Genomic DNA, 12,025 nt, shown 5'->3' with positions numbered 1-12,025 from the left:
ATACGGGATCGTTCTCCTACCCCCCTGGCAAAGATTCTGATTCAGTACTTCTGAAGTGGTGCCTAGGTATCCATTTTTTTTTCACAGTGGGCCTTAAGAATTTTGATACACTCTTAATTTTGAGAACTCCCAGGGTAAGGGAGTTTTGACATTGAGATAAATCAAAACTAAATCAGAACCAAATCAAGTAGCAGACAGGGGAAGTCAAGTACATGGACAGTGGTCCTTCATGTCCACGAATTCTCCTTTCACTCTCTTCCTATGTAAGAGGGTAAATGAAATTCACACATCTGTAGCTGGGAATGAGAGACAATTAAACTGTTGGACTTTTTTTTACCAGATAATTTCACTTTCCCTGAAGGCTTGAAACTTTGAAGAAGTAAGCTTTGGTAATAAAATGCCCACAAAGATTAATTATACAGTTGTAAGAGTTATAGCATTTGTAATTATAAATATAAATAAGGGTAAAAAATATGATAGGTTTTAAAACTCTTTAATGGACCATTTAATTTATATATACAGATTCTGATTCCTGCCCAACTTGGGGAATATCTAATAGCAAATGTATAAACACACGAATAATGTTTTTCTTTGCCTACCTTTCTCAAAGCTAAATGCCAAGAAACGGTTTGTCTTTGTTTATAGATAGCCACTAACAAGTAGAAATAAATTTTGCAAGTCTACATTTTATACAAGGCTTAGGCAACACTTCCATGCATGTAACCAAGACATATTAGGATTTAAATAGTTAAATTTCAGTATTAAAGTTTACTAAGTGAATATGCTGTTTTAGGAAGGTTATTATTGTAGACATTTAATTTCCTGGTTTATAATGTATAGTATTACATATTCCTAAAGTGTTGAGTTGTGTTCAGAGTAAATTTATGTTTTATTTACCAAGAAGTTAATCTTTGCACGCATTCTTATTACTAAGTGAGGATGTTTTCTACGCAGTCACATGAAAAGATTTCTAATTCTATCACCTAGTTAATTTTTTATTCCTACATTATAGAATTTTAGGTTTGAGGAAATGGAGGTCCGAGGAGCTTAAGTGATTTGCTGGATGACACATAGTTTTCCCAACTCTGCCTAGAATTGAAGTATTCTGAATTCTAATCCAGGATTAGGAACCCCACACATCCTCTCAGCTTATGTGTGTAGACTTTATTAGATTATTTGCAGTAAAATTTTATTTGTGGGCCATTTTCCCTCTGCAGTGCCTCCTCCTTCCCCCACACTCTTGAAGAAATATGTTAATTCTAACACTAGCTTACCATACTCCTCCCCCCCAAAAAGCATATAAACAAAAAAACCCTTGGTTTTCTTAAAAACTTGAGAAACATTGTTCATGTATTTATACATTTGCTATTAGATATCTTCCCACCTGGGCAAGAACAAAAATCTGTATGTATGTAAATTAAATGATCCATTAAAGAAATGTAAAAATTTATCATATTTTTAAAAATATGACAGTGTTTTAAAACCTATTGGATTTTAAGAAAAAATGCCTTGTGTAATTCAAGTCAAATGAAAGTGATTCCTGGATTACTCTTTCTAACACTTTTCTCTTTTAGTACGACAAAAATAATGAGTTGAGTATATCCTGCAGTTTTTGTAAAATATCTGGATGTTGACCCCTTTGCCATTTTAGGCCAAGGAGACTGGAATTTTCTCTAAACTGAATTGAAATCTACTTAAAATACTTGGATATTTATGTGGCAAACAGAAAAGTCAAGTCTCACATGGCTGCTGTGACCCAAGCAGTGAAGGGTTGTAGCATGCCTTCTACTATACCGTATATAGTCAGTCCCCATCCAAGCCCTTCGGGTGCACGATTCTTTGTAGGTCCTGGCCCTCAGTGCCCAATAGAGAACAACCAACAAATCATGAGTATTGGGGGAAATAACCACTGTGAGGATAGAAATTGAATTTATTTAGCTCAGGTCATCAGAAGGAACAGTGAGAGTGGATAATCAGTAGCTTGTCAAAATTTTCCCTAAGAAGAGGTTAAGGAGGCAGGTGTCAGATTTCCCAGAAGGATTTTAGCAAGATACTAGGAAAAGCTTAAATATGAAAGTTGAGAGCACATAGATGAGTTGTTTGGAGAGTCTCTTCTGATGCATTTAGATAAAGAATCTATAGTTGTCTTTGTGCATTTGCATGTGTGTGTCTCTGTGTGTGTCTGTCTCTAGAATCAAGGGCATGGGCTGGATTAGGGGCTCCCAATCCCTGTGGGATACGGATATAACCCCGGCGGTTGACTCTTCACAGCACTGTGTGTCTCTATCTATATCTTCCCGTGAAAGAGAAACATGCTAACAAATGCTTACAAACATCTCAGTATCCTTCCTTTAATTTATGTTTGATTTAGGGCTAACAATGCCTGCCTCGATACCTTCATGGTTCAACTTTAGCTCCAAGGTTCTGGGATGTGTTCTTCAGCAGTGGAGAGAACCAGGAGACTGGATTTGGCATTGTGGCTGTGGACAAGGGATAATCACCCTGAACTTGTTTCTCCTTCTGTAGAATAGGGATCATAATCTTTACTCACCTCTAGGGGACATTGTGAGGAGAAAATGAGATAAATGTATGTGAAGATGCTTTAGCATTGTTCTTTTTTGATAAGAATCCTTTCCTCAGGGGAGGGATGTACACAGGTCTTTCCCCCCATTTCCATTACTTGATTCCCTCCTTCTCCCCATTTCCATTATTTGATTTCCTAATTGAGATGAAAATTAGGTGTCAGGAAGCAGTGGTGAGCAGGGCAGCTATAATCCTTGCTCTCTGGAGCTTAAATATAGACCTACTTGCATAATACCTACTTGGAACAACTTTTTCTGCCTTACTTCTGGAAGAACCAGTCTCTCCAGCTCTTCCTAATAGGTCACTCATTCCCATTGCCATCCTTACTCAATTTCTCTCCCCAGTCTTTAAATGTTGGCTTTCCTTAGGCTCTGTCTTAGATGCTCTTCTTGTCCTGTAGAGCCTCCTGTAAGTATCCAGTTCCCTACTTGAAATCCTTTCTCCTCTTCTTGGCTATCTCAAAGGTACTTCAAATTCACCATGTCTGAAACTGAGCTCAGGACCTTTTAAACACTGCCCCTCCTACCCTCTAACCTGGGTCCTGCTCTGATCTGTGTGTCTCTGAGTTGTCCAGTATCTCATCCAGTTGTTGAACGCAGAAACCCATGTCTCTCTCAACCCCCTGATCTTCCAGATTTCACATACCCACTTCATTACCAAGTTGTATTGTTTTTATGTCTTAAATTCCTGTCAGATTCTCCATTTCTGTTCTCAGTGATGTTTTCAAGCTACCATCATCATCCTTTGCACAGACTATGCATATATATCATTCTCATTGTTTTTGTTTGTATTTTTGCTTCCTAGTCTATCTTCTACACTTGAGAGTTTTTTTTTTTTTTTTTTGGTACTTAAATATATTCACATGGTTCTGAAATTTTAAAAATATAAAAAGTGTTCAGTGAAGAGCCTTTTTCCCTCATGTACCGAGGTTACCCATTCTATGCATATGTAAGGAAATACTAACACATAGGCTCTTTCTAAAACTTCACTATAAAAAAGGGGGTTTATTATGTATCCTTTTCTTTGGCCTGTTTTTTTTTTTTTTTCATTCAACAGTATATCTTGGATATTTTTCCATTGTAGTACAGAGAGAATCTCCACATTTGTTTTCATGGCTGAATATATTCTATTGTAGGAATGTTGAAATTGATGCACATTAGGAGAAAACATCTTTTACTGTCTAGGGTGTTTCATTCTTCTTCGGACGACCTTGTTATGAATTCCCATTTGTTATGCTTAGGGAAGAAAAAAAACTAAGCTTCTCATTTGCCAGGGCTCTCAGGGTCTAACCCTTCTCCAGGATTGTCTTGTACTTGTCTTCTCCTCATCCTCTACTTTTGAGTTCTGTGGGTGTGGGCTATCTTTTATTTCTTCCATGTTCTGTGTTCCTTCCCGCCTGAGACTTCTGCCTAAGCTCTTAGTCTCACATTCAGACTAATTCCTTTCTCTTCCTTTTTCCTTTAACTTCTAATCTACTTAAGGCAAATCTCAGCTCAGTTTCCATTTCCTCAAGGTGTGTTTACCCTGGCAATACATGGGCCAGTCAGAGCTTTCTGATATAGTCTGCTGGCATTTTGGCTTCTTCCTTGGAGCAGTTATCATTTATTATCATATATTTATATGTGTGATTACTAGATTGATATTTATCTCACAACTTAAAATAGTGTTTCTCATATAGTGGGTTGCAGCCCATTATGGGTTATGAAATCAGTTTTAAAAGTTATGATAAGCCCTTTTAAAAAATATAATAGAGAATATCAGACCCTTTCACTTATAGTCAGGGTCTTTTTCCATCATACTTTTGCTTCAGATTAATAGATAGTAGATGTCATCACATAAACACACAGATATATAGATATATTGGGCTTGATGTAAATTGTATTTGTTATTGTTGGTCCTAGTCAAAAATAATTTGGTGGTAAATTATATGGGGACAGGAATTCTGTCTATTTTGCACACCATTTCATTCCCAAGTCTAGCAGAAGACAATAAACGTGTTGGCTCAGTGAATGAATGAATGAATGCACACCTTTTCAAGGAGATTCACAGACTCACTGCTCTCCTCTTAGGGACTAATTGACCCTGGTTCTAAGCAGGTGTTAGTGATTGTTTCCTTGGCCAATTCATTCTGTTTTATCAGATCATTAGAAGAAAAGGAAAGCAATGTAAAACCAGACTTATAAATGTATTTTTTAAGGGTTGATAAGGAGATTAAACACTATTGAGGAAAGGTTTTTAGATTTAAATTTTTTTTATATTCCTTATGAATCTTAGGCCTTAAATATCATTTTATTTTTTAAATAAATAATGAAACTTAATTTTTACCTGCCTAAGTATCTGGATAATTTTTGAATTTCTAAGGTAGTCTGCACACAGGGCTTATGACATAGCTGTTATCTTTTGTGTGTACTTCAGCAATAAAATATTTACGCAGTTTGGCAAGGTGATACTACAACCTGGTTTTGTACAGCAGCTGCACTGCCTGTTCCCGTGTGGCTTGATTTCCCTTTTTAATCTTCAGTTTTCTGCAACTAAAGACTATGTCAGCATGTAGTTTAGTTTATACAGCAGCAGATAACAGTGAAAGCTTCTTGAATTAACATAGTAAAGAGAAAAATACTCTACTCAGTTCACTTGGTTTCACATTTTTCTCATGTCTTTGAAAAACATTTTCCTAACATATCCTACACAGTAGAGCTTTATAAACATCATGTATTTACAATGAGACATTTTTGTGATTTTTTTTATTCTTTAGAGAACTTGTAAACTCCTCTCCAAAGGTTTAGTTTCTGATCTTTAAAAAAGAAAATATCTCAGTGCTACAGTAATCTGCATTTTAGCTTAGCACAAATCAAGAAAGTCCTAGAAATAAGAGAATGATTTTTATATTTATTTTCAGTCATAAATTTGTATGTATAATTGAAATTGAGATTGGCTTAAAAAGTGTGTAGGCAAAAAGCGCAGAATCTTAATTCTTTTCAAGTTTATAATCAGAGCCCTTTAGCACAGAGTTTTTATCTAGCATATGTGTTATTTTTTCTTTCTATTTCTAGGTGCTCCTGATCCAACAGCAGGTGCTAGTATAGATGATGAAAACTGCTGGCACTTAGATGAAGAGCAGGTTCAAGAACAGGTTAAACTGTTCCTTTCCCAGGGCGGGTACCACGGATCAGGGAAGCAGCTTAATTTGCTCTTTGCGAAGGTATGATTTTTTTTTTAAAGAAATATTCTAAATATATACATATATAGAAAGTATCTATATATGATTATGTGTACAATAGAATAAAGGCTTCTTTTTCATTTCTTTTTTTTTTTAAAGAAGAGCATCTAAGTTAACCAATCAGTTAGAAACTATTATGTTGTAATGCATTTACTTACTTAGCTATCGTTAGGCAAGATGTGAACATTTTTGTTTCTCTCAGTTCCCATTACTAAAATGGTGATAGTTTATACAATTTTGAAAAACCTTTCAAAACTCAAAAGTAAGTAGCTTAATATTATTAAAAATGCCATCTTTTCAAGCTTTTACTTTTTCTAGTTAATGTTCTCAAGTAGAGCATAACTTTGAATACAGTCCTTACAATGTGCTTCTCATATATTTAGGGCTTTTTTTTTTTTTTGAGGTTGAGAAGTATCTCTTGTTCTAATCCATAATCTGTAAATTTTACATAATTATTTTTGAACAGTTAATACATGCATATAACATTATAGATTTAGTTTAATAATATTCAGTATATTTAAATTAGTTTCAAAAGCATGGACTTTGGAGTCATAAAGCCCTGGCTTTAAATCTAAATTCTAAATCTTATTGAATGTATGAACCTTGGCAAGTTATTTAAGTCCGTTTCCTCATCTATAAAATTAGCTAATGATAACATATCTCCTCAAGTTGTGATTAAATGATGATGGTGTCTAACATGTCATTTTGGCCTTGGTAAATGTTAATTTTCATCACCAAAATTTGATGGCCTAAGAAACAAAGTTATCTTCCTTACAAGTTCTGTGTGGGTAGAAACTGTGTCTGTTGCTTTATACAGAACTTTTAGTACCATAAATGCAATTCTGAATACTGGGTAAAATGCTTTTTTAATAATATTAAATCAGTGTCTTTTATGGGAGTATAGCTACTATTATGACTAATGTATTCAAATTGGTTTTAATGGATGAGATAATTGATTGATACTTTTGATAACTCATTAACACTTTTGTTTAACAGCTTTGCTAGTACTTATAATAATTAAAATATTTTTTTTTTAGTTCTGAAGAATTAGAGTATATTCCGTTACTGGTTATGGCCAGAAAATAGTGTATTCTGATTAATCGGTATCCTCTTATTAAAGATTTTATCCCATTTACTATATATTAATTGCCAATTTTCTGAAAATTAGATTATAATATAATACATCTTACCCTAAAACTACTTCACATATGATTTAATCATTCTTTGGTAATTCACAGGTACATCAAACTCTTGTGATACGTCAGAGTCAGCCATCTGAAAATTAATTACCATTAGACTATAGATGTACTTGAGTATTGCTTGATAGTTGTGGTTTATATGCTTAACAGTGACGTGTTTATTGTCATTGCTATTGCTGAGTAATAGGTTAGAAATTTATCAGGAAAATAAACATTAAATCACATCCATGATGTAGTGGTAATATTAAAGGTTTGGTATATTTAGATACACAGGAAGTATTTCACAGATTCTCATGCTAGCGAATAGTACGCTTTGGCATAGTGGAAGCAAAGTGAAAGAGGTATTAGACTGTCCTATAGCTGCTATTTTTATCCTTGTATATGATGTACACATTATGCGTGCCATATGAAGTAACAGCATCATCTAATTTTGGAAATGGCATAACTTTATTTTTTATTTTTTAATTTTTTGGCATAACTTTTAGAGTTAAGACAGATCTGGGCTCTGATCCCAGCGATTCCTCTTGTCCTTTGAGCAAGTTACTTCACTTCTCTGAAACATGGTTTTTATATTTCATAAAATGGGGATTATAATCTGGCCTATTTTATATGGTTATCGTGAAGATGACATGATAAGTATAACTGTAAAACTCTTTAGCGTGATGTCCAGTAAATGGCAACTCCCTTTCTTCCTCCCAGTCTTCTTCTGTTCATGACTTTTTAGTGCTTCCATATTGGAAATAAAAAAACTTTTTAAGATTATTACTGAAATAATCCTGGAAGCACAACACTTGTGATTCAGTGTAGAAGTGCTTTTGAGTTCTTTACAGGGCTCCCATTTGAAGCCTGTGATGGACTTCCATTACTTGTCTCAGGGTACAGGCCTGACACGGGATCAGTAGATCTTGAGGTTTGGGCTGCCTGATTGAATATCTGCCATTTCCTCTTTGATTTGCCTTTCACATAGAATCTTGAGTAAGGACTCCCTCTCCTTTTCTGCTGCTTATGACCTTGCTCTAGTAATTTCCTATAGGGAGAACTGGTGGTGTGGTGTTCAGCTGGGATTCATGTTTGTTGAACACATAGCAGTACACACTTCTGGAATGGACGGATTTACTTAGGGTTTCCTATAGAGACACTTAGTCTTGTGTTTCTTTTCTTCCTTTTTTTTTTTTTAATTTGGAAAATTTGGCTCCAGAGTAATGGACAGAGCTTGAAGTTCCAGCTTGAGAGGCTGCGTTAGCTCGCTAGGTCACAGGTTATAATTCTGCTTCCTGAATCGCTTAGTTAGGGCCAGAGAGTTCTTTAACTTGCAGCACAACCCATTTCCTCTTACAGCCCCATTGGGGTGAATATAAAAGTATGATATTGCTCTTCTTGTCAGAAAACTTTGGTGTGAGAGCTTACTGAAATTCTAATTTACATCAAAAACTGAAGGACTTCACAACTCTGGAAATAAACTAAAAAACATTGCATTGCACAGTTTAAATTGGTGAATTGTATGGTATGTGAATTATGTCTCAATAAAGCAGTTTTTTAAAAACAGAAAGACAGATGTTACTATTAAAAACATTATCCATTCAATTTAGAAGATCCCTAAAGAGTTAATCAGTAGACTGCTTTCAGCTCTTCTACTCTAGTCGTAAGTATAATCAATTGGAAGAGTCAGGAAGGTGCCAGATGATTTGTCTTGTTTATTTTGGTATTGTTTTTCTGTGGGCTGGCAAAAAATTTATTTTTTTTTGTAATTGGAAAGTTAACCAAATTTCTTTTCCTCATTTGGATTATGAAACATGATTTTACGAAATTAACAGTTAATTCTCTGATTAAATTGCCATTTAGGATAGAGACCAGTTTTTCACAACTTTTCTTTGCCAAAGAGGGCTGGTATCAAGAATTGACTGCCTCGGACCCCAGAGAAAGAAAGAAAGTGGTCTGTTGCTGTATTGCTGTGCAGTTTTGAACACTTTTCTGAAGGTCTGTTTTTTCCCCACCAGGTGCGGGAGATGTTGAAGATGAGGGACTCTAATGGGGCCCGCATGTTGACGTTGATAACAGAGCAATTCATGGCTGACCCTCGTCTGTCACTTTGGAGGCAACAAGGCACTGCGATGACTGACAAATATAGGCAGCTCTGGGATGAGCTGGGTAAATATAAATTTCCTGACAGATTGCCATTGAGTTGTGTATGGGTAAAGATCATGGTTAAATGTTGAAAGCGCATGGTCGGAGTGTTGTTGAAGGGAGAGCTGCTCATATATGAACTTATTGCCATTAGACACTGGTTAGAAGTAGGAGGGCTTGGGCTGGCATTTGCAGGAAAAAATCTTGGGAGGGTTTGGGAGAAATTGTCGGATCTTGAGGAAAGCAAGCACAGGACTCTCCCTTTAAATATTTGAAAAAAGAAGCCGTATTATTTTAAAATAGGTATTTTGTATAGTAGAGCTGGTTACTCATTTCTGGAATAATATTGTAATCAGTTGAGCTAAAATTTGGCTCTTTTCCCCCTTTGAGTACATTGAAAGTGTCAAAAGTAGTTTGAACATTTATTTTTTGGCTGTTACAGACTTAGATGAGCTGTTGATTGTCAGAATGGAAAAGATAAACTATAATTTTTATTGCTTCCCAAATCTCTGTAATAAAGATATAAATATAGCAGGTGGTTGAAAAAATGGGAAATCCACTAGTCAGGTTCACTGGGAAATTTGGGGGGATGATTATTTTTATCCAATGTTTATTGCTAGGGAATTAACAAATAATGCATTTGTTAAATTGTCTTTCTATTAAGAATATGACAGATGGAATTTTTGACAAATGTTCTGTCAATGCCTGTATTAATTTTATGTTCTGGATATGTTTACTAGAAGATCCTAGTTTCATTGAAATTGAATAGTAGAACTCTTCATACCTTCCCCTTCTTTCACTCTTGGCTGATAATAGACCATATCCTGCTGATTGATCCCATGTCAAGTCTAGATGAAGAGAAACTGTTGTTTGTGCATATACCACATGATTGTAATAATTGGAAGGGACCTTTGAGTTGAACTGTTTTATGGATAAGGAAATTGAACTCCAGGGAAGTTTAGGATACTTCCAAAAGATCATGTTGACTAATCTAGGGGTATGCCGCAAGTTGGTAAAGAATTGGACATCAGAGTTTCCTCTTTGCCATTAATAGGATGTGTGTTCAGAAACTTGCTGTGAATGACAACTCTTTTTTTTTTTTTTTAAATCATAAATGTCTGCTACTTGCCAAGTGTTAGATATTTGTTGGCCTTTTCTCCTGGTATTTTTATTAAGTATCTTGTAATTACTTGGTCACCTGAATTAATGGTTAGTGGCCTTTACCCCCATCAAAATTTAAATCAGTCCATAACTATAGTAGATTGTTTCAATATATTGGAAGAGTGTTTGGGAGCACAGTGTGGTAGTTTGGACAAGTGTAATGCATATGTTTAAACATATTTTTATAGAATACTGAATGATAACACTTTCCTAGGTAAACCCTCCTCAGTTTTATAATTCTGTAGTAAATATTGAATTGACTATTTGATTTATGACATTGGAAAGGTCTACCATTTAAAAAAACTATAATGAAGGGAATCATTTAAAGAAAAAATATTGGATTAATATTAAATGAATAAAATTTAAAGAGCTTTGGTACTTGGAGGAACTTAGGATTACAAATAACTAATTAGGAAGAAAGTGCTGACTGCTTTTTTTGGTTACCAAAAAAGTACAAGTGATATAGTTAAATAAAACTTAGAGTGTTCATATTTAATCCATTAGCCCCATCTCACTTTTCCAAGTTGGTTTTGAAAATTATGTACCTCAACTCTCAATCAAAAGTAAAATTCTCATTAGGTGGAAGTTTCCACCAGCTGATTCTAGTTATACCCTCTGATGAACTGCTTTCTGATTATGGGCCAGGCTTCTTTGATTTCAGTCTAGGATGAATATATCTTTTTGCCCTGTATTTTCTTTCTTCACAAATCATCCCTTCCCTCCTCCCCCGCCCCCAATCATTACTAGACTGTTATAAATTCTCTTGTGTACTCTGATGGCAAGCAGAGGTCAGTAACCATTTTAATGGAATCTAAGTTTTGCGAAGAATCCCATGTAGAAGTAATAATAGCTATTGTATCTTAATATTCATTCACCAAAAAATTAACTAAAAGTTGCTTCTGGACTACAAAAGGAAATGATTTTGCTTCTTAATAAAATGGGAGATTTTGACTTTGTGCCCCTGCACAGGGCTCACATTGCTTCAAGGCTCTGCTTTGGAATTAAATGCTGAGCACTGCCAGATGCCAGACATTGAGAAGAGGCTGAGTTTTGTCGGCAAATGGGATCTGCAAGTTAATTGGTGTTTTCTGCAGGCTTCTGGCTGTGAAATGAAATTGGAAGCCCTTTAGCCACATGGATAATACAGGACCTGAATACAAATGTCACATGTCACCATCAGGACCCACTGTGAGACAATAGTGTTCCCACTCCAACACTGCACCATTACAGATCATTTAAATATGGGGATTACATTTAAACTAAAAGCCCCATTTGCCTTTTACTGCAATTTAAATGTCCTCTTAGCAAAAGCTAAGTGACAAATTAAATGAAAAAAGTGCCCACATTTTTAAAGCTGTAATGCAAAACAACCTTTTATTGCTTCTCATGTGCCACGAATGAATCATTATACTTGTCAACCCTAAACCAAGCCATAATTGGAGCAGCTACTGTTATCAAAGTGGGGCCGCTCTGTGACAGCTTAATAAAGCTGAAACTGTTAAATTAAATCTCAGATGCTTAACTCCTTAGCACTGGTGAATTCGATGGGTCCATTTCTGGCAATGGCCAATACACCAGGAAAAAAAAAAAAAGATTCCTGGCATGAAAGCCTTATTCTGATGAGAATGTACAAGTAAAAGTATCTCAGCCAAGTAACTCTGCTTCTTGGCAGAGGGATTTGGAGGCATCAGATTGTTGGCATGGTTACAAAATTGTATTTTTGAGAGGATCAGATATT

The 12,025-nt window shown here is 35.3% G+C and overlaps 1 protein-coding gene across 1 annotated transcript in view; it reads left to right on the top strand.

Moving 5' to 3' along the window:
* Positions 1-12,025, top strand: part of ZSWIM6 (zinc finger SWIM-type containing 6) — a 188,342-nt gene that overhangs the window by 127,453 nt on the left and 48,864 nt on the right. Inside the window, exons 3-4 of the mRNA XM_078067286.1 lie at positions 5,637-5,785; positions 9,000-9,150. Of these exons, the coding sequence (XP_077923412.1) occupies positions 5,637-5,785; positions 9,000-9,150 (300 nt within the window). The remainder of the gene's footprint in view (positions 1-5,636; positions 5,786-8,999; positions 9,151-12,025) is intronic.

The sequence above is a fragment of the Halichoerus grypus genome, chromosome 2 (genome assembly GCF_964656455.1).
Source record: "Halichoerus grypus chromosome 2, mHalGry1.hap1.1, whole genome shotgun sequence".
Taxonomy (NCBI): domain Eukaryota; kingdom Metazoa; phylum Chordata; class Mammalia; order Carnivora; family Phocidae; genus Halichoerus; species Halichoerus grypus.
This window is presented reverse-complemented; position numbering and strand designations above follow the sequence as displayed.